The sequence below is a fragment of the Temnothorax curvispinosus genome, unplaced genomic scaffold (genome assembly GCF_003070985.1).
Source record: "Temnothorax curvispinosus isolate PA1 unplaced genomic scaffold, ASM307098v1 QBEX01001498.1, whole genome shotgun sequence".
Lineage (NCBI taxonomy): Eukaryota > Metazoa > Arthropoda > Insecta > Hymenoptera > Formicidae > Temnothorax > Temnothorax curvispinosus.
The window spans coordinates 1,794,070-1,815,693 of record NW_020211278.1 but is presented as its reverse complement, the minus strand read 5'-3'; the positions used below and the strand labels follow the sequence as shown (position 1 = coordinate 1,815,693).

The window sequence follows — 21,624 nt, the reverse complement described above, 5'->3', positions numbered from 1 at the left end:
CTGCGTGAAAATGTAAACGCGGAACAAAGAAGACTCATCGTGGGATATATTATTCGTCTTGGTGTGAGTATAACATGGCACAGTTACAGACTTTTTATACTTTCTATTAATATAATAATATAAAAACTTATTGAAAGCTATGTAAATTTCTATTTCATGCTCATAAACATACCATAAACATACAAAAATTTTCTTTATATTTATCAATAACGAAAACATGCAAAATATTTTTATTGAGTTTAATTCGAACGAAGAAATGTATTCATCGAAGTTATATCAATCTCGATCTCTGTTCTACGATTACGATAATTCTTAGGTACACTGCAACTACTCGCAGCATATCGTTTATCAGACTGTCAAGCTGTTTAATGTAGCTATTGATCGAATTTTGGTGGAAATAAGTGATATACAATTATTATGTCTGGCGTGTCTTTGGATAACTCTCAAGCGAGAAGCACCTGAGCAAAAGATACCATCGGTAATAAAACTTTTTGTTCGGAGGAAAGATTGGAGGAAAATGTTATCATAATTAGGTTTAAATAATTATAATTTTAATACAAATTTATTAAATACCTAACGGAATCGAATAATCTTTTTAGGCAACTGTAATACTGCAATTGGCAAAGGATTTATACACTAATCAGGAGAAATATTTGTTAACGTATGAGAGAAAGATTCTTACCGCTGTTAAGTTTAACACACGATTCGCTGATCCGTTCTCGTTACTTTCGTACTACATATTGAATGTAAATCGAGACAGTGGGCGTAGCATTGTTAGACCGGATGATATGGAGCGAATCTATTTTTGCGGCTCTTACATGGTAATTATAAATATAAATATACAGTGATTCAGCTTTAGTATGTAAACTGTGCACAAAAACAAATAAGCATCTTTTTTTTAGATCGATTTATCTATGCTGGATGAAAGCTTATGCGATATCCCGACGTATGTGATAGCAATAGCTGCGGTAGAGTTATCGCTTCAACTTGTATATTCGAGTGACGTTAACATGGATCAAGCATGGTACCAAGTTTGGAGAAGTAAACAGTCGCTGACAGAGTAAGAAAAAGATTAGCAAGTGGGCGCAAAACAAATGTCCCGCTTTCCGTCTTTAAACAAATGTTACATTTTTCTTAAATGACAGACATATTATTAGTCTTGCAACGAAGAAAATATAAGAATATATAATTTGTGGAATGTTCTGCAAGAAGAAATTAATTTGAAATTTCGCAAGACGGTACTAATTCACAGCTTATTTATTTTTAGATGGGAAGAACATGTGATGAATTCTACGAAGCGACTTATAATACAACATGCGCTGCAATACGATAAGTTTTCCTCGAATGTTATATATAAAAAGTTTATGCGCAGCATGTACGGTAGAGTCACCAAGTTTCTTCACGACAAACTGAATTCAGTCGTGATTAATTAGAGGTGCAGAAAGAATTTTTAAGCTTTAACTTTTTGTATTTCTCTAATAATATTGTTTAGATATATGTGATTTATTTTGTTATACCAAATACATTTATATTTAAATAGCGCTGGTCGCGTTTACGTTTTAGAGTTTATGAAAAATTTGTTTTTTTACATAAAAAAGATTTACTTTTATAAAATTTTATTGAGTTGATGCGAAAAGGAATATAATAATGTACATGTATCCTCGGAAAAATAAATTTTTTTATTGTTGAAAGTTTAAAGAAGCAAGCGTTTGATTCAATTCCACGCTCGGCATAACTCCTTAAGAAGATTGGTGGTCGTGACATTGAAATGCGTAATCTCTATCGCGGTAATATGCTATTTGTCAGTGCGTAAACATAAGCGAGGTTATCGACAGTATTTTATTTATCTAACAGTCCTCTCGGGTTATTGATATATGACTTAATAGCGATAATTTTTCAGCAACAGCAACAGAGTAGCAATATCACATGTATTATGTATTATCAAGGGCTATCAAGTAATGTTCCATTCTTGATCGTCAAGTTTTTTTCAATGACTGCCATAGTCCTGTTGAATATCTGCCCAAGCATTCCACTTGTCCCATGTGTTGTCGATGGACATAAGTTCCACCACACCATCCTAAAGATAATGCCATATAATATTTATTTTTCAAATAAACCGTAATTTGCAATCACGAATATAAAGAGCGATATGTTGCAAGGAAGATAGAAAAGTCTTGATATTTTTTATGAATCTATACAATAGCAATAAATTATTATCTTTCAGTTTTTTATCTAAAATCTTACATGATCAATTAATTTATTAATATAGTTTTATATTTTTGCTAATAAATTGTATCGCTATTAAATGGTACATACTTATGTATATACTAATATATAATATTTGACATCCTATTTGTTATACAGGTAATACAAATTCGAGTAGCCTAATTATTTTAGCTAAATAGGAAATGATGAACTGACCTTGGTTCAATTCTTCGAGGGAGTTCGGGCTCTTCCCGGCCGAGCTAACAATTATTCTCGGTGGCTCCAAACCTAAATTACAACGTTCCCAATCGTTGATGGGCGCCTGACCGCCATTCGGGCAGAGCAAGACGTAATCTTCGGGTTTGCCAGCGTCGTCCTTCTCCTTATCTAAAATACAATATGTAACGTCCATGAAGCGACACAAGTATAATTACATACGTAATTTATTTAACATAATTATATTTACCGAGCTGCTGCAAAGCTGTCAAAGGTAGGAACGCAATGTCACCCTTGCCATCCTTCAAACATCTAAAAGAAGATGCACAAATTAAAATAATAAAATCCTGCAAGCATATAATTTTTGTTGTCAAATCGGGAAGACTTAAATGCAATTAATTTTATTTTTTATTAAAATAAAAAATCCGTATTTTATTTATTTATAATACAAATTAGTCAAAGATGCGTGCACAAAAAAGATTAATGAAACGACTACGATAATACCTGAGTGCTCCTTTTCCGCCGTTGTAATATTCGGCATTCGTAGGTTTGCATTTTGTTGCTTGTTTCGCCTGATCGTCGTCGATCTTAATATTGCCGACACACAGTTCACAGGACTTTGAGTTGAGAGGTGCGCCAGGCGCACAAGACTTAGAAAAGAAGTTATCTATCTCGTTAGATTCGTTGATAAGCCCGTTAAGTTTGAGTGTGCGAATCGGGGCATAGTAACCAGCGAAGTCGCCCACGTGGCCGCTGTGACAAGACGGCTTGCCTCTGAGGTCGGCTGTGAACGAGAATATTGACATAACTTTAATATGCATATTATAGATTCTTTCAGATTTATATAAAACTACTGTCTCCGCATACTTTCTTTAATCATTCAAATCATATATTTTCCTTAAAATTTTGCCTTAATACTGATGTCTTTATTAAATTGATATTTTTGTTAACGTAAAATCTGTTTCCAGTTAAGCTTTCATACACATTTTATCCGATATAATTTTATGGAGCTTATAGACTACAGATTCTATCATTCATTTCGGCTACGTACCTAATCCATTTATGGAGGAGCCGCTTTTAATAACAGCGACTGCAGGCCGCTCGCTGACTTTCGTTGATCCTTTACCGTAGGTCTCGGCGACGATCGGTTTCGCGTTGTAATCGTTGATAGCGCGTTTTACTGATCCGCCATCGATTAATGTGATATCCGCTCCGTTGTCTCTGACAGCCTTCAAGCAAGCAGCCTCGTCTTTCTCTAGTATGCAATCAAATCTGGGTCTGGCGTCTCTATATAGATTAACATGTATAACGTCAAGATTTAATAAGTGCGCTTGCATTCTTATGATCAAAACAATTTAATTTTCAGTAAGATATAAAATTGGCCTCATTCATTTACGTTCTCGATACTTAATTAACAAAATTTGTTCAATTAATAAGGACGACTAATTAAATTTGTTTCGAAACGAGGCATCAGGTTAATTGATCGAGATTATACCTGGAGAACGCGGCTCTAGCGAAACTGCGACACTTGTTCAGCGCATATCCATCCCAAACGCACCAGCGAGCGTCTCTCTCCGGCGCCCCGGAATTTCTTTCAATCACATCCATGTATTTCGCGCTCTTCAAGTGCTCTTCCGGTGATACCGGCGGTGCAGCGACAGCCAGAGTTTTGTCGCTAAGTAGCAGGAGATCCTCCCACCAATCTGCCTTCTCGTTTTCACCAATCTGACCTAGCTGCGTCAATTCCTGAAAAACGTTCCAAAGTTAGATCGCAATCTCCCCAATGCAATGTAATATATTATAAGAAATATATTATTTTTCAACTATATCTTTCTTTAGAATTACTTCTTTAGTCTTTATAGCAATGTCCAATAAAATCAATTAACTAATTTCTGCCAATATGTAAGAAAACTAATTACTATCTTCTAAAAGTTAATTGAAATTAATTATAATAATATTATCACAAATTGTAATGTATGTTCTAAAATTTCTGTTAATGTAATATAGGAGTGCAATTTTCAGATAGTCTTATTCGCATCGTATAACATTCGATTAGTCATTAAAAACATGTATAAATAGATTCTTAGGAAACAAATCACGCACTCTTTGGATAGCTTCCGCGTTATTGCTGATAGCCCCGTTGGTCATGTATCCCTGCCACGGTCGGGCGGCCCATGTGCACGGTTTCGTTTCTGCGTCAATAGGCACTTTGCTGCCGTCCGGGCAGAAGTATCGGAAGTCAGATGGGTTTTCGGATGTCGGCACGGCCGGAGTAACTCCGACGGGCAGACCGAAGAAACGCTTCACGTAAATGACTTTCGTCCAGGCGACGTCGCCGCCGTTATGTGCCAGACAGCGTAGAGCTCCCTCGTATCCAGAATATATGTCTGGATAATCGCACACGTTTGGTTTCTCGCAAAGAGCGCACATGTTGCTGTATGTCTCCTCTGGAAAAAAAAATGAAAGTCATAGTCGTAGAGTATTCATGAAGTATCTAACTAAAAAATTAATCGCTCTCACCATGTTTCTAAATTAACATCTATAAATAATTTTTTTTAAGTAGATCTTATTTATAATATATGAGCCACGAATTCTGAATGCGTGTCAAATTTTATAAAAAGAGAAATAGATATCGATTAAAAATCGATATTTTACGACGCACGCTGTTAATACACACATTTTAATTATTTCGCCACTTGTGAAAGAGAAAAGTTAACTACCAGAAGAAATGTGTAAACGCGTTTACGCAACGCAATTATACTTTCTACTTAACGTAACTCCTTTATTCGCACCGCAGTTTGTTGAGCTCACTTTAACTCGTAAAATTTTAAATTTAACTTCATATAAATATAAAGCAGAAAATTACTTGGTGTCTCCCGAAGCGAGTTGATTTAAGTACGCGTTATTTCGCAGCTGATAATATTATTTGCCGGCAATTCACCTACATGACACAATCGCCGCAAATTTCGAAGATTACCGCCACTTACTCAGCCTCTGATTGATGGCAGGATCGGGTGACCATGTGCCCACCAGGCAGCCTTTGTCGAAGAGCGTGCTTAGAGCGCGAAGTTCATTCTCGCGAGCGGAATATTCCGGGTTGTTGATATCGGTTAGCACGCCCATCGCGGTCAGCTTCGTGATGGGAATTTTGTAGCCGACATTACGGCCCACGCCAGTGTGGCAGGACTTAAGACCCTTCAGACCCTGAACGTTGTTAATGTCCAGATCCTTGTGGATCACGGCTACTGCCTCGTAACGATATATCGCGTCGGGTTCCTCTTTTGTTCTCACCTGATAGACAAGATATAATATAAATCCTATAAATTCTTAACTAAACATTCTATTCTCAAGAGATCATAAAATATCTGTAAGGGATATCGTAAGTCAGCGGATAATAATTTAAAAAAAGCAGGCTTTTAATTAATTCAAAATAATTCAATAGTTTTTAAGAAATGTATTTTTACAATCTGTTTAAATTATGCATTTATTTAATATTTCTTCTAATTTTATACTGTAATTCTTTATTTTATAAATAATGTTTGTTAGTAAAAAGAATTGAATTAAATATTGTGTGAGTTTTCTCTCTGTATTCATAAGTTCTGTCATTTCCTTCATGTACAATTCTTTTTTTGAGTCAATTTTAAGTTCGCTTTTTTTTAACTATGCCAGATTCGTGATTAAAGATCCATTTCTTGTATTAGACTTCGAAATATCGTTGAATATATCACCTGTTCGACGATGGTGTATCCGGCCTTTTCAGCCAATTGGTTTTTCGCCGCGAGGTACATATCCTCCGGATCTACAGCAACGATGTCTGCTTCCTTTCTGCCGACTCTCTCGATGCAGTCATATCGGTCGCGTCCGGAAATGCAGGCTATCGGGAAACCTTTACTCGCCGACTCTTCCATCATCTCCCCGCATTCCTTCGCGTATATCTCCGGGATGCACATCGTAACTAAACAAAACATATCTCATGAAGCATCGTGCGAATTGATGACTCAGTACATCTCCTTTTACTTTATTAGATGCAGTTTCGGATGTACATGTCACATGCGGACAAAATTTAAATTTAGAGTTTTGCAATAATCAAGAATGTAATGATCAGTAGAGCGGTTGATTATTTATCCGATTTCTAACGGTACCAGGCCGCAGGCCGGATAGGTATAGGATTATATCCGGAGACAAGACCTTCCTCCTCCACTAGAATACGTACAAGGTGAGAACCTTGCGTGGAGGGTTCTGACCACTTGAGCAAATAAGTGTGAAAAAATGTCACAACGGCTCTTTTGAACGGTACTCAGGCTCTTGTCTTATTATGGGCTATTCGGGGTCTAGCTCATCTCTTGACCCATTACACACATTTATATTTGAAACTTCAAGATTAAACCAAACGTTTAAACTTCAAGAGATTATGAGAATTAACAAACATAACATAGTTCTTAAATCTCTGTTAATTATCCTACGATAAAAATAATTTTATTCGTTACGATTAAACGTAAATACGAAAATATAGGATGTTCGAAGATCACGCTCGATCGGTCTTCAAATTCACAAATATAATCGGAGAAGACGGCATTTTGAAATTCTTTACTTACTGCCAGATAATTTACTATATAATATTTTCGACATATTTTTGCGAATCAGTCAATTTCCATCAAGTACTTACACACTCGTGGTGGACTAGTAGCGGACACAGCCGCCACCGCGAAAATCGCAAGCACCGCGAATCTGTGTAGCATCTTGATTACAGCACCTCGCGGGGTTACGATAATGCGGTAATTTTCCCCAAAAAGATTGGCGTGATCGGGTATTGATCGGGAAGACGAGGCAGAGTGCAGAGTCCAGGTGAGGCCGCAGACAGATGGTCGGCGACGACTTGTCCAGACCGTCCGGAGCGGCGTTCTACGTACGGCCTTATATAGATGCGTCTTTTTCTTCCTCGTATTTCAGCTCGGAAAAGAAGTAGGGGGAGTAAGGAGTTTCGCTCTTTTTCCTCCTCTCTTCCTCCCAATCGCTTGGCGATCCACGCGTTGTCGCTCTTTCTCCGTTCGTTTCGCGTAATGACGCCATCGTCGTTCATTATCTATTCGATTCCTCGCCTCTCCCGCGACGATGGCACTTACCAGCTTCGTCGCGCGTCGCCTTTCGGGGAAAGACAGGTTTTCGTCTCCCGGCTTCTCGTGTTAAGAAAATTATTATTGGGCATTAAACACAGAAAGTGATTTTCTTTCTAATTTAATTTTACTTTAATTTCAACGATATCGTGGATGATTCATGTGGACTCCGCACGTTTACACGCACCCGCAAATATTGAAATAAGCTTTATTTTTATTTGTAATAAAAATATGTTGAAATGTACATTAATAGAGTTTTTAATTTAATTTTACTTTAATTTTAACGATATCGTGCATGATTCATGTAAACTCCGCACGTTTACACGCACCCGCAAATATTGAAATAAGCTTTATTTTTATTTGTAATAAAAATATGTTGGAATGTACATTAATAGAGTTTTTATAATCATAAACAATTAATAAAGCTAACAGGATTTCAACTAACATACAAAATATACATGTGAATTTCAGACGTTAAAGAAAAGATGTCACAGCATTTAAGTAACTTGTGGAGGAAAAATTATTCCGGTTTTCGATGAGAAATATCACCCTGTTCGTAAAAGTCCAAGATCTAGATAATCGTTGAAGCTTTGGTCGGGCTTGGATTGGCCGCGGTCGTTAACTCAACTCTCGGTAACTTTCCAGGATGGGTTCCTCGCCCATCCTGGAAAGTTACCATCGGCATCGTGGATGGAAAACCTTGAAGTAATTTTTCTCCATCGGTCCGGTCCCTGTTTGCCTCCTCGTTTCAAGTTTAACCCGTATCCTCGCGCGGCTTTGTTCGGCAAATTCGCATCCTTCGCGTTTCGGTCGCTCTTCGAAGATGCGACGCACGCACACACGCACGCATCAAGTTGTGATATTAATGTACATTGCACATCGCGAAGCTAAAACTGCGTGGACCTTCGTTGATACGAGGAAAGTCCCCGGACGGTAATTCCCCCCGTTATCTTCACATGCCACCTAATTTACGGTTCTCTCTTTCTATCTTTTTCTGTCAATAGATCACCAGTCAAATAAATAACAACCCATGTTTGTGCTTATATTTTATCGTTACAAAACGGCACCCGATAAGTAATCTCTGAACCGCGAGTTATAAATAATGTTAAAATGACACAGTATATTGTGATACACATAAGTAGTTACTCATAAAGAATTAATAATCTATTAAAAAATAAGTTTATCAGTACGAAAGTGTTAATTGGTTATCTGCAATATGGAATAACATTATGTAATAAATAGACTTATAGAGAGCGATTACAGTTTACTTTGATAATCATGTTATCGGGATTGCTGATGGTGTAGCAAGACTTTTTCCCCCAAAAATTGACGTGATAAGCAATAATAATGTTGGTACGAATAAGTTCAATACAATACAAATATCGGGTATTTTCTGCACAATTCAACACGTACATAAAAAAATTTATACCTTAGAAAATTGGGATAGGAAATACAATTTCTATATTTTAGTTAAAAGTTTTATTAAGAATTTTAACTATTTTTGGAAATTTTTTTAAGTAGATAAATAAATACCTTAATATTAGGAGAACTATATTATTAATTATATCATTGTTTATTTATAGAATTATTTAATGTTCCTCTATGATTTTTGTCAAACAAAATAAAGAACCGTATGTGTGTGTGTGCCTTCTTCTATTTTTACTAAGAAATATTCAAACGCAGCAATATCACTTTCCTTATTCGTTTCTTGGAACCAATAATTTTCCTTCATTGCATGTATATGGTTTTTCGCGGGATCGAGATCGAAATAATAAGTATCAATGACAAACGTAATATGAAACTATCGCCATGTATTACCATACATATTACACATGGATCTACATAAATCTGCAATTCAGCGGTTCAACTGATTAAGGATGCATCCGACATAGCCTCAGCACTCGGTATACTCTGTGTTTATACACTTCTTCATGAATGCATAAATAGAACAATTTTATTATTCAGCAGAAAAAAGGCAGTTTTCATAAATTAATGTCGAGAAAATTAAGTCGACGTCTGCTGCAGCGCTGACAGTCTCGACGCTCGCGCGAGATCTTTTTCCTCGACACATGAGTCTTATGCGGTTTTAAACTGCAAGGTCGGATACGTTCGCAACTTCAAGACCTCGAGGTGAGCGTGCAAGATTAGCAGCTGCTCATAATTGTTCTCTGCTTTCATGACAAGCCTGGTACGTCTCGCGATCGCCGCGAGTCTCATCCTTCGAGACTCCTCGTCTCTCTTGCGATGTGGGTTGTTAAGCAACCTGCGAAGCTCTTCGACGTCTGACGACTTCATCTTGATCTCTTGTGACATCTTGTCATTCTTCTTCTTCCACTTGGCCATCAGTCGCTTCGTTTCTTTCAGACGCGCCTGTTCCAGTTCCAACAATTGGTGAAATTTCTGGAAACAGAGACTGTAAGTTTTTCAAATCACCAAACAGTTGGAATAACAATAAAGCGGTACTCACATTTCGAAATGTTCGCAAATTGGCTTGCATCTTTTCGTAATCTCTTTCCAAATTTACGCTGCAGGAATAATTGCTCAAAAATTCAAGCACGTTTCTCGTGATCTAAAATTACGCAATGAACAATATAGTCCTTTGACATCAAGTAATTGTGTTGTGATATAGAACAAAATATAATAATAAATTTTATATAAGGAGAGAACTCTCCTCTTCCCATTCTTCCGGTCCTCTATACCTTGAACTCTTGGATATCTTTCAAGTTCCGCTGCAGGTCCTCCAATATCATTTTCGCGCAAGCATGCTTCCATTCGTGTTGCGACACGACCTTCCGCAAGTGCATGGATGTATACATCGCTGCCAGCTTGCGTTTCCCAGTCTCGACGATACAATCGTTGACCCGTAAAAGCTCCTCGCGCGTCACGAGAACGGCGTTCGCGTAGTCGGAGGGACAACCTTGCAGCGGCACCTCGATCTGGCCCATTTTCAAAACGAGTTGAATCTCCATTTCCTGCGTGAGCTGCGACAAGGATTTCTCCATGTCATCCAAGCTGACCTTCTTGCACGCCGCAGCGTTATCAGCCGACTGCATCGCCTTCTGATAAAACGACACCGTCTGCTCCGCCTCAGCCATCTCTACCGCGCAGCATCTCACCTTCGACATTAAGTACCGCTCTTTTTGGCAATGCTACTTCTTTTTTTTTTTTTATTATAGTCAGCTTAAAACGATCGTTATGAAAGAGAAAAAGAAAGTGGTACACCTCCGTTTCATCTCTCGAAACTTTCGGGTGTTGGTATATTTGATATTTTCGGATTAAGGATCTTTAATTACTGTTTAGACAATTTAATAATATAATTATTATTACGGGACTGTACATATTTTAATAAATCAGTTACCTCGTGAGCTTTTTTCCTTACCTTCGTTTCCACCTCGACCTTCATTCTTCTCAATCTGCACATTGTTCGCCAATAATCGGCGTTAATTTGCGATGGTAGATTTCGGGGCATCGAGTCCAAGGCATCCATGCCTTTGAGGAAATCCAGGCATTCGCGCGGTAAGACGTCCGACTTCTCGCTGCCCGCGACGCATCTCGCCACCTCCGTCAGATACGTGACCGACGTGGTAGTCAGCCGAGCAACTCTGGGTCGTTTTTTGTAGTGTCTGAGCAAGTGTTCCACTATCGGTTGCTTCAACTCTGCGAATTCGCCGCGAAACTTGGCCTCCTGGCGTTTCTCCGCTTTGCACAGGCTGTCGTATCGAACTTTTAGCTCCGACACGACCATCTCCAGCGAGTTGCACTCCTCGGCGAGCCTGCGTGCCTCTCGCGTCGCCGGCGCTAACTCCTCGTCGGCGAGACGAGCGATTTCTTGCCTGTTATCGACCATAGTTTGATGTCTTCGGATCGCTCGTATCCTTGTCAGTCTCTCCTGAAGGATTGCGCATTCAATTTGCATCTTTTTCATTTCTAGATCTTTTAATTTGTCGTTGAATGCAGCGATGTCTTTTTGCAAAGCATCTAAAACGCACATTTTACACATAAAAACGTAAGTGATCCGCAGATTATTTTAAGACGATTATTTTATTTTAATAAACGCGATTGTTTAATTTATTCTTTTAAATTTCTCGACTCTGACCTTTCGTTTCTATAATATCAGCCTGCAGGGTCGCTTTATATTTTTCTCGTTTTTTTTGCAACGCCTGCACTTTAGTTTTATACGCCGCGATAGCTGCGATATCCTCGTCAGTGTATTTCGAAGGATTCTTCGCAATTAAGCAGTCCGGCACAGATATTTCCTTCTTCACCTCATCTTCCCACCTTAAAACAGAACGTTCTTTTTAACTTTAAATATCAAGTTATTGTTAGAAAAACACAAGCCTATTTGTATCAATTATTGTGCAATTATTTTTCATATTTTCATCGACTCACTTAGGTTCTAATACACCGTCCATCATTTTTTCTACAGCTATTTTATAAAAGTCACTGATTTTTTCGTTTTTACTTTCATCTTCTCGATCCTCGTCAACTGTTTTCAATTCTCCTCGCCGTGACCGTTTTTCAAATACTTCGTGATCTTTTACCATAATTATGTAATCAGGTATTTCTTCGACGTTCCAGGATGGGATCTCGATTGGTTCCAGAACGGAATCTATCCCAAACATTGTCTTCAATTGAGACGCGCAATATCGGAGCCTGTTGATGCGCTCCTTTGCACATTTTAATACACATTCCTTTGCGCGTTTCATTTCTTCAAAGAGATCATTGAAATGCATCTATTTAGAAAAAAAATTTAATTTATATAAATTTTAAATCAGTTACATATGTCAACAATCGACTAAAAAATTAACATTTTAATATTATATAAGTTTCTGAAGTAATAATCGAGTATAATTATGTCTAATTATGTTTTTAGTATTGCGTAATGTAATTTTATTGTCAAATAGATTTATGGCAGCTGTCACCTTTAATTTACGCTCTCGATTTTCAATTATAATATCTTTCTGCAAGATAGATTCGAGATCGCTGTCATGCGGAATCAATAGCTGATGTGTTGAAGCTATGCTTTCGTCATCAATCCATTTATGCGTCGTGACACCCGATATACATAATTTTTCATCTTCATCCGCGTGTGCGTACCATCTTTTAGCCATTTGATGTGTTTTGCTTCCGGCATTGTTAGTTGAAGATTCTTTATCGGAAATTACCGTAGATCCTCGTCTTGAATCATCTTCACATGATGCCTTATACACTTCGTAACTAGAAAGATTGTTATTTTTAAGATTTGTGGTATTTTAATAATATTTTATACTTATAAACTATATTTGCTTTTGCTATTATAAATTTTTAAATACATTTTTTACGGCGTCATAAGATTATTATATAATATAAAATATAATAAGAAAGTAGAGAAATGATTATATGATTGTCATTGCTAATCAGAATACCATAAATAATTAATATAAAAAATATAAAACATAATTACCTGTACATAAATTCGTCAGCATCCGCAGAAAATTTATCCCATACTTTAAAATCGTTCATCTTTCGAGTCGATGCAACGAGAGGATAATTTTGAACAATCGCATCGCCACCAATTAATCTAAGAGCGCATGGTTTCACTTCCAACGATTCCCAGAATATTTCGCGTAGATTCGACGTCACCTGATCTCGTTGAGCGCAATCATTCTCGAGGTTTCGATACAGCTTCTCTCGTTCAAGTCGAGCCTCTTCTATTCTCCGCTGTCGGGATTCGCGATCCAAATCGAAAGCTGAGATCGGCAAACGGGCGTCCGGTGATTCGCCTTCATTTATATTGAGAAGCTCGCGTATCTATTGCAAAACTTATATCATATTTTAAACCCGAGTTAGAATCGAATCTTAAAAGAGACATTACTTGCGTTTTAATCTTCTCAAGATCGGCTACAATAGAAGCCTGTAGAGGTAGAGCTTCGTCGTGCTCAGCTTTCAGTTTAGCAGCAATTACATTCTCCAGCCAGGTTTCCTTTCCTCGATCGTACAGTTCGTTTGGATCGGAAATGAAATCCTCGATCGTTAAATGCACACTCGCAGCTTCGACTTCTGTCAAATTTGTCTTTGTCTCCGGTAAGCTGTCGTACAATTAAATTAATTTAGATTTATCTTCATAATTTTGTAAATAATTTGAATAATGCGGAAGCCTAGAGAGCAAGTAAAGACAAAGTACCGAATTCGATGGGCAACGAGATCGCCATTTCTACCGAGAGAGACGATCGTTTCCCCAAAACGCGAAGAAATCGCGTATTTTACGCCTCCTTGACTGCGATGATGTGGCATAAAAATCGCGATCACTTTGCGAAGTTCCATGCTATCTCTGACTACGATCAAGCCATCGTATCCATATGTTATGACTCGAGAATCGGTTACGTATATCCCGATCTTTCTCAGTTGATGCATGGAGGACAGCGCGTTTGTGAGGACGATATCTTGAAAATCATTCTGCGAAAGAAATTTGAACAATTAATTTTTTTCAGAAAATTTGAAAAATAGATATTAAAATAAATATGACAAGATTTTCGAAAACTCTGTCAGTGAAAAAATGTACCTTTATAATTATTTAAATTATGCAATACAAAAATGTTGACTTATTCTTTTTATGTGGTTTATTTTTATAAAACAATAATGTAGTTTGACCTGTATTTCCATTTGATGTAATTGTTTAGACAAAGCGGGTGCACTCAATATCTCCAGAGGCTTACATCCGTGATACAGAGTCTTGAAAGGTCTTGATAAGTCTATCACGCAAATGACACGCGTGCAGAAGTCGATCGAGATCTCGCAAGTGTACACGATTACTTTGTTACCTCCGATCGAAGCTATAGAAGGATTAGTCGTTGCTAGGATTAAGATCTCAAAACAATCTTTTCTTTCGTTTCTTTCGTATATCAAAAAATCAGCGATCTACAAACAAAAGAAAACATCAAATTATTTCCAATTCTGTTTTTCTACGAAGACATAATTAACTTTTGCATCTATATTTATACATAATCATTTATTTACATAAATTATAAAAGATGTTTTAAAAAATAAAATATTTTGTATAATTTTATATAATCTTACATATCCATCAATTTCTATAAATCCTAGAACATCTATGCACTGCTGTTTAAGTCGTTTGCCAATAATAAATATCATGCCAGTTTGAGAATTGCCAATTCCCAAAAGTTCGCCGTTACGCGAAAATTTTATTTTATCCAAGAAGTTTCCATAAAGATGAAAACAGTTAAAAATTTTAAGCAATGAAACTTTTGTGATATCGATTAGAATGCAATTGCCAGCAACGCTGCACGACGCAAGTATTGGTAAAGTAGGATGTGAAGCTACGTGAAGAACTATAATGAAAAGATGACTCTAATTAATAATATATCGGTTAATTCTTACAAAAAAATGTGAAATAATTATTTTATTAAATATATTAATTAACTTAATTAATTTAAAAAATGCTTTTATAACATGCTTTAAATAAAAAGTAAATGTTTAGGGTTTTTTCATATTTGACTTTACCTTCACCATGGTGCTTCAAAGATAATCTTGCTGTCAGTTTGCCGGTTAGTAACTCGAAAATGCACAGACGATCTAACCCGTCTACCGCCGCGACGTGATCTGTGCGCTGAGATATAGAAAATAATGCTTTGTATTCAATCTCGTCCGTATAAATAACTTCTATGTGAGGGATGTTGTCGTGTTGCGTGCAGATTTCAAAAATTTCTCCGCTTCTGGAGTGAAGTAAAACCCCATCTTTGCAACAATGTTGTTTTCCTACGTGTATAGAATAGAAAGTCGAGATTGACCACATAAATTTCCACGTTACGTTCCAATCCGCGGACGTCTTTTTGTAAAACTAAAACATTGTTAATTGTAATATATCAGAAAATAAAATAAAAATAACATATATGATTATTAAAAATTGTATTTTTATTAAATTGTATTAAAGACTCATTAATACGCACCATAATTTCACTATTGGTGTTCACAATTATTACACCGCTCTTATGAGTGATGACAATCGGTTTATTTTTTGGACGTTCGAGTATTTTCGATTTTATCACCGAGTACAACTTATTAGCTTCAATCGCCACGAGCCATACATTCCCGAATTCGTCCGAGATGAACAGGTTTCCTTCCGGCGTCCAGGAAGAAGACACAATTTTGTGCCCTGAAAGTGGCGCGTTCACGCGATGTATGCTTACAATTTTCGAACACGTGCGCACCTGATAGATCGAGAGTGTATTGTCGTCGGCTCCGAATTGCGATATCAAATGTGGAGGATTCGGCGAACAGCTAGTAAGACCAAATAATCCATGAAATTTTTTTAATTATAGAAAAATTGAAGGGACAAACTCTTGAAGCTTATATTAATAATTGTGAAGAATTATATTACAGAAAGGTACAGAATATACTTACGAAATTTCTTGAACAAGATTGTCTGTCTTTGTGTTAAGCATAGCGACGTGTTTGCCGGTTCTCCAGAGCCACACGATCAGTCGAAAATCGGGAAAGCTAGTCAGGCTTACGAGATACTCCGTACCAACGAAAGAACAGGATAAGTAGCCATTGATTCTGTCCGGCGGTACGCACCTGGAAATCCTTTGTAGCGTCGGATACATGAATATTGATAGTTTGGGATTCGGTTTCCTCTCGACTATGGAAAACATGGAGACTGTCTGTAAAAATTCGTATATAAATAATGAATAGCCCGTATGCAGCGTGACACTTGTCATTTTTTGGACATTTAGTAATCTGAATAAATTGTATATATTATAAATGTAATTGTGTGTATCATATGTGTACCGGATGTCCAGCTAAACACGACGCACCGTCGCCCCTTTCCTTATTGTCGAACCGCTCGATTCGTTTCTCTCTCGTATTCAGATCCAGGAAACTCACGTAAATGCCGGAAGCCGTTGCGACGGTTTCCTTCCCAACAAAGACGAAGTCATGAGATTTTCCAAACTTCATCCACCTGTACAATAACGTAAACTATATAAAAAAAAAATACTCTTCAATCACCAAGCTTTGGAGAGCTTTAATGTACCTTGTTTCGGTTGTTGAAAAATTCATTTTGCTATATTTTCTAATTTGCCAGGACATTTCGAAAACTTTTATCGTTTCACACTGTTCCTAAGTTCCCAATTCTACTTCCGTACGACAAGCAAATTTTGCACGTGTTAAGCATTGTGTTTGGTTGCTGAGAGACCTCGAAAGGCTAGCATATTGATCGAGGGTGGCCATAGAGACTTGCGTTTGACAATCCTTTCGCGTATATTCGTAATAAGCGACAAGTCTTTAACTGTATTTATATAATTAAACTAGATAATTTACAAAATTAAATAATTTATTTTGACAAAAAGAAATAAATTAATTTTCTTATTGACAATATTTATCTCTAGAAGTTTTCATTTGAATTTGTGTGGAAAAAATTTCACATTATTAACAATTAAAAATAATTAATAGAAATAGTTTTAGAATAAAGTGCGATATATAGTATAAAAGAATTCCCCGTTTTTGCACCTGTTTTGGTTGCCAAAGTGCGCAGGTACATGAATGTAAGTACTGATCGTCAAGACTTTCATCGGACACTGCATTTACATACATACCGAAGATAATAGAATCACCAAAAGAATGCCACTAAAAGTGTGCCACTGGATCAAAGTATTGTAAGAGGTTTGAAGGATAGTGACACCGTTATAAACCGCATCGTCCAGCACATAATAATGGCCCATGCCTTTGATCCCTACCATTGTCATTTTAAAGCTTTCAACAAAGTTTTTAACAAGCTTATAACAAATATTATAACAAAATAATCTATAATAATCTATAATAAATACCAGAAAAACCAGTTTTAAGTCATATTTTCATGAATCATCGGGAGTGCTCGTTAAAAATAATGTCATATATTTTTCTCTTTCTTAAAATTATTGCAAATAAGAGATACATAAAAAGAGATTTTTTATTTATTTTACTGTTAATAGTAACTGATCATGAAATCAGAACTTTATTGTTAAAATATATAAAATCAGTGTTTAAAATAGTATTGAGAAGAGTTTTAAATAATAACAACATATGAAATCATATATTTATAATTTCTACATTGCAACATAAATAACTAGAATATATCTTCTTGAATACAGAGATAGGTATTGAAACGATTTTGACATATTTTACAATGGACGGAAGCGATCGATCGATGGTTGTGCTGGAAGTATTGTTGAAGGGGCACGGTGGAATAGTAACCCAATAACGTGAATCTCGTGCCCCTTCCGAATCCGAACAGCATATATAGACGAAGCGAACGCGATGGTTTTTTATTCACGAGCGTTGATCGATATGAGTGTCATCAAGAATGTTTCGTGAGTTCGTCATTTGTTAGAACAGTTCTATATGTTTTGTGTTTGATATAAGGGTAAATAACTTGTAAGTGAACAGATTTATGGAGAAGAAAGAGAAACCAGATTCCTAGAGAGTGACTATAAGGAATTAAAAGTCCACGTTGGAAGCAGAAAATTATTTTTTAAGTGAAAATAGTCAACGTATGTATATTCATCATTCATAGTTCTTTGGCTTACTTATTTTAGCAGATATCATGAACATATTTTGGTATAAAAAAGTTGATACGTTATATAATTAATAAATAAATATTAAAAATAAAATTTTACGTACATAAATAAAAGCGATATGATCATATAATTAAAATTTTTTATAGACATTTTAATTAATTTTTATATATAAATTGTACGATATAAAAGCTTAACAACATTTTTGGCCATTTCTATCTAAAAATTAATTAATTAATCTATTTTAAATATTACTTTATCTTTGTCAATAATAATTTTTATTGATTGTAGTAATATTGTTGTACAATCGTAAACTTAAAAATTTGCTATTTTGTAACAGCTTGATTTTAAACTCATTTTATAAATGGAAACACTAATAAATTTAGATAGCAATACAAATAGTGATATAATGACAAATTATACATATAACGAGAGCCCATTGTAAAGTTGTAAACTGCAACTGTTCTATTGTTTCTCATGTTTGCGCGAATTAAGGTCATTGTTGAAATGACTACGCTAAAAAGGGGCGAAGACCGCTACGCGTTTAGTATGCGCGTCATTTGCTTGCATTTCGTATTCAAGAGGAATCTTCTGCGTTCATCTAGAAGGCATTTCGTGTCGTGTCGCTTGTTTGTACTACTTGCCCATCTCTTCCTTTTCTAATTAAAATCGATTCAAAGAATCACATTTAGAATCTCTAACAAGTCTCTAGTCTCTTCACTGTCGTGTTATCTATTAAAATATAATCATGTATAAAGAGTTGTGATAATTATCAAATTGTAATTAAATTATGTAAGATTTGATATCATATTCAAGTTTTACTCGTAAAGAACAACGAAAGTCTATTATTGCCAATTGCTCTATCAAAACGCATTGAATCATCGAGATCGGACGTTTTATTGTTATTGCTGCCATTGCTGGAAGCAGTAGCTATAAAAATCATCATTAAAGATTTTATAGTTTATGAAAATTACTTATGCGTTTTCTTATATTGCAGATCATATTTTTTCAACGAGCTTACTATCAAAATGTCTCATTACCGAGCGCGGAAGCAGCGATTCGGTTGGATTCTAAGTATCTTTCTGCTCTACCCCGCCCTGGTCTCGTCTCACGAACCTGTGCCCGCGAATTATCAGAATACACCAGGTGCATCGACCCTGAAGATAGAGGCCAAAGAATCCGAAGCGTCGATAACTCTGGGGAAGGATCTAGTCCTCGGTCCTTCTTTGTCGACCAAGGCGTCGATCATCGCCGACTCAAACGACGTCGCTTCTACAAAAGTTACTCCCCTCGCGTCTCCCACGATCATCAGTCGAGTGTCTTCCGGAGAGCATGCCGCTTCCCGAAGACCCGTCTCGAAGGATGCGGGCCCTCGCGGCTCTTACGTCGACAGCCGCAAGCCTTGGGCAGGCAAAAGCCCGAAGGCCGCTTTTGCGAAAAGGGACAGCTATCTCCAGGCACTGATGCACTCGCGTAACAGCGACGATCCGCGAGAGGGGATCGTGCAGACGGATTCAAAGACAAAGGCAAATAGGAGAGCTGAGTACGTGCAGGGTCCCATTTACAAGCCGGAAACCGAGTACGGTTCGCCCGATTCGACGTACCCGTCGAAGAGGCCGCGAATCACCTACGACGGACCCAACAGCCCTCCTTCACCCAGCGACTCTTATCCTCAACCCTTCAGGCCGTCGGATTACAACACACCGCAGAATTCTTACGGCCCGCCGCAGAATTCGTACGGACCGCCGAATGACGGTGTCTCGTTTTATCCTCAGATTTCTTCGTATGGACCACCCGGAAACTACTTACCGCCCCAACAAGGTGAGGCGAGAGGTATTATCGGCCACCAAAGTTAAAATTTTAATTATTAGGTTTATAAAAATTTAAATTGCTTGATTAACTAAGTTAATAAAAGTTTCAATTAATTGACCTAATTAAATGTGCATTCTAAGTGTACATTATTATGATAAGTCTATTATTATAATAAAATTTCATTAAACAGTTATATTACAATAGAGAGAAAAATTTAATTACATTTTTTAATCATTTTTTATTTGCTATATTAAAATAAGATTTTGTACAATCTTTTGAAATTTGCAAATGTTTATGTTATACTTTTAAAATAACTCGACAAGTTTTGCAGATGTATTGTTTGATTAATACGTTTTTAATTAATAGAATTGATTTTTCTTTGGCAATAAAATATTTTTTTCTCAGCTTGGATTTCATATTTTTAGCGCTCTTGGATCACTTGATTTATTATTTCACGCTTTGTTTTCTTAGGATATGGTCCTTCCGTTCCAACTCCAATTTATGGTGCTCCCTACGCGCTTCCGGAGACTCACATCTCCCTTCTGCCGAGTATCGATCTAGGATTGCCGCTCGCTCTCAAACTAAACGCATTCACCATCGCAAAAATTATATTAAAGTTGGTAATCTTCAAGATGATCGTGAAATTTATCGCTGTAATCTGCTTGCTGCTCTTTATACCTAAACTCGAGATCATCAAGAAGAAGGTCTCTAATAAAGACGATGACGACGAGGAACGAAATTTCTCATCGCGTAAGTTCTCAGATTAAATCCCTGCACTTCCAACTTTAATTACAAAAGTTTTGCAATAAATTTGGAATGAGGCTTTTTAAACGAAAACGTTGCTAATTAAGATTATTATTTTCTTAACTCATTCATCGTACTTCGCTAATGGTGTTCCATATTTTTCAGCCTTTGCCAGCTTGGAAACTTTAAACGGCCTCGAAGATATAGTAAAAAGCTCCGTTGAGAAGTACGAAGTGCAAAACAGCGCTCGTTTAAATTCGACGGAGAAATGCACGACACTTGCGTGCCGTATCACCGAAGCATTTACGTTCCACGAATCTCGGCGTGATTATTTAAATTTATTCAAGAGTTACGTAGAGGAAGAGAGGCAGCTCACAAAACGGAGAGACCAATGAGAAATTTACATTGTCATCGAGCTTCATCGTCGCGTCATCTCTCCCTACTCTAGTAATTATTTATTTATATACTTATCCATATTTATAAAAATTATTCCATACGAAATGCTGGATTTATTCTTTTGATTTTCAATGCTCAAAGTTAGGTCATAAAAGTACGTTTTCTTTATACAAAAGAATCTGTTAAAAAGCGCTGCGAATATAGAGCGCTGTCAAATCTGTCTCGTAATCGACGTCAATCGGAACGACGCGATTAGAGAAGATTACAGGAATAATCTTTCCTTTCACAGCACTATGATACTATGATTATTCAGTGCCACTGTGTGCCAAGTAACAAAGTATGCTAAAAAATGAAACATTATTTTAATAAATTATTTGCCTTTTTGTGGATGCATCGGCAAATATGTAATGTTTAATATGTTTTTTATTGGCGTAAGGCAGCAAATTATTTTTATAAATCTTTATAAAATAATAAGTGCATAATATAAAAATAACATTTTAATTAAAAATACAAATTGAAAAATTGGTTGTTTTTAATTTGCATGGCGACTATAATATCCAAAAATTTAGATTATCTAGGAATTTATA

General features: G+C 36.5%; 3 protein-coding genes across 4 annotated transcripts; 1 reads left to right on the top strand and 2 right to left on the bottom strand.

The window, feature by feature from the left end:
• Positions 1 to 1,660: 1,660 nt before the first annotated feature.
• On the bottom strand, positions 1,661 to 7,329 carry LOC112464593 (transferrin). Its single transcript, XM_025031682.1, has 10 exons — positions 7,088 to 7,329; positions 6,150 to 6,376; positions 5,409 to 5,712; positions 4,525 to 4,868; positions 3,917 to 4,167; positions 3,473 to 3,708; positions 2,926 to 3,205; positions 2,672 to 2,733; positions 2,422 to 2,592; positions 1,661 to 2,077 (listed from the first exon to the last, which is right to left on the bottom strand). The coding sequence occupies exons 1-10, from the start codon at positions 7,158 to 7,160 to the stop codon at positions 1,977 to 1,979; spliced, it is 2,049 nt and encodes a 682-aa protein (XP_024887450.1). The 5' UTR covers positions 7,161 to 7,329; the 3' UTR covers positions 1,661 to 1,976.
• A 1,997-nt stretch (positions 7,330 to 9,326) lies between these two features.
• Positions 9,327 to 16,661, bottom strand: LOC112465296 (cilia- and flagella-associated protein 43-like). Its single transcript, XM_025032804.1, has 15 exons — positions 16,567 to 16,661; positions 16,323 to 16,494; positions 15,936 to 16,195; positions 15,482 to 15,812; positions 14,166 to 14,432; positions 13,699 to 13,970; positions 13,390 to 13,603; positions 12,979 to 13,325; positions 12,458 to 12,752; positions 11,925 to 12,268; positions 11,632 to 11,813; positions 10,915 to 11,513; positions 10,235 to 10,651; positions 10,003 to 10,104; positions 9,327 to 9,935 (listed from the first exon to the last, which is right to left on the bottom strand). The coding sequence occupies exons 1-15, from the start codon at positions 16,620 to 16,622 to the stop codon at positions 9,612 to 9,614; spliced, it is 4,182 nt and encodes a 1,393-aa protein (XP_024888572.1). The 5' UTR covers positions 16,623 to 16,661; the 3' UTR covers positions 9,327 to 9,611.
• Positions 10,584 to 21,426, top strand: LOC112465405. Of its 2 annotated transcripts, none has more exons than XM_025032946.1 (4): positions 10,584 to 10,663; positions 19,083 to 19,906; positions 20,369 to 20,647; positions 20,807 to 21,426. In XM_025032946.1, the coding sequence occupies exons 2-4, from the start codon at positions 19,114 to 19,116 to the stop codon at positions 21,034 to 21,036; spliced, it is 1,302 nt and encodes a 433-aa protein (XP_024888714.1). In that variant the 5' UTR covers positions 10,584 to 10,663; positions 19,083 to 19,113; the 3' UTR covers positions 21,037 to 21,426. The 2 variants fall into 2 exon arrangements, with proteins under 2 accessions (XP_024888714.1, XP_024888706.1); XM_025032938.1 differs by lacking the exon at positions 10,584 to 10,663 and adding an exon at positions 17,795 to 18,061.
• Positions 21,427 to 21,624: the final 198 nt, after the last annotated feature.

Excerpts from the sequence above, each read along its gene's own strand:
- LOC112465405 (XM_025032946.1), top strand. The coding sequence starts at position 19,114 with ATGTCTCATTACCGAGCGCGGAAGCAGCGATTCGGTTGGATTCTAAGT. Across the intron at positions 19,907-20,368 it reads CTACTTACCGCCCCAACAAG|GATATGGTCCTTCCGTTCCA; the intron begins GTGAGGCGAGAG and ends TTGTTTTCTTAG. Across the intron at positions 20,648-20,806 it reads GGAACGAAATTTCTCATCGC|CCTTTGCCAGCTTGGAAACT; the intron begins GTAAGTTCTCAG and ends CATATTTTTCAG.
- LOC112465296 (XM_025032804.1), bottom strand. The coding sequence starts at position 16,622 with ATGTCCTGGCAAATTAGAAAATATAGCAAAATGAATTTTTCAACAACC. Across the intron at positions 13,971-14,165 it reads TACATCAAATGGAAATACAG|AATGATTTTCAAGATATCGT; the intron begins GTCAAACTACAT and ends TTTCTTTCGCAG. Across the intron at positions 13,326-13,389 it reads TTGAGAAGATTAAAACGCAA|ATACGCGAGCTTCTCAATAT; the intron begins GTAATGTCTCTT and ends GTTTTGCAATAG.
- LOC112464593 (XM_025031682.1), bottom strand. The coding sequence starts at position 7,160 with ATGCTACACAGATTCGCGGTGCTTGCGATTTTCGCGGTGGCGGCTGTG. Across the intron at positions 4,168-4,524 it reads ACGCGGAAGCTATCCAAAGA|GAATTGACGCAGCTAGGTCA; the intron begins GTGCGTGATTTG and ends AACGTTTTTCAG. Across the intron at positions 2,593-2,671 it reads GACAGCTTTGCAGCAGCTCG|ATAAGGAGAAGGACGACGCT; the intron begins GTAAATATAATT and ends ATTGTATTTTAG.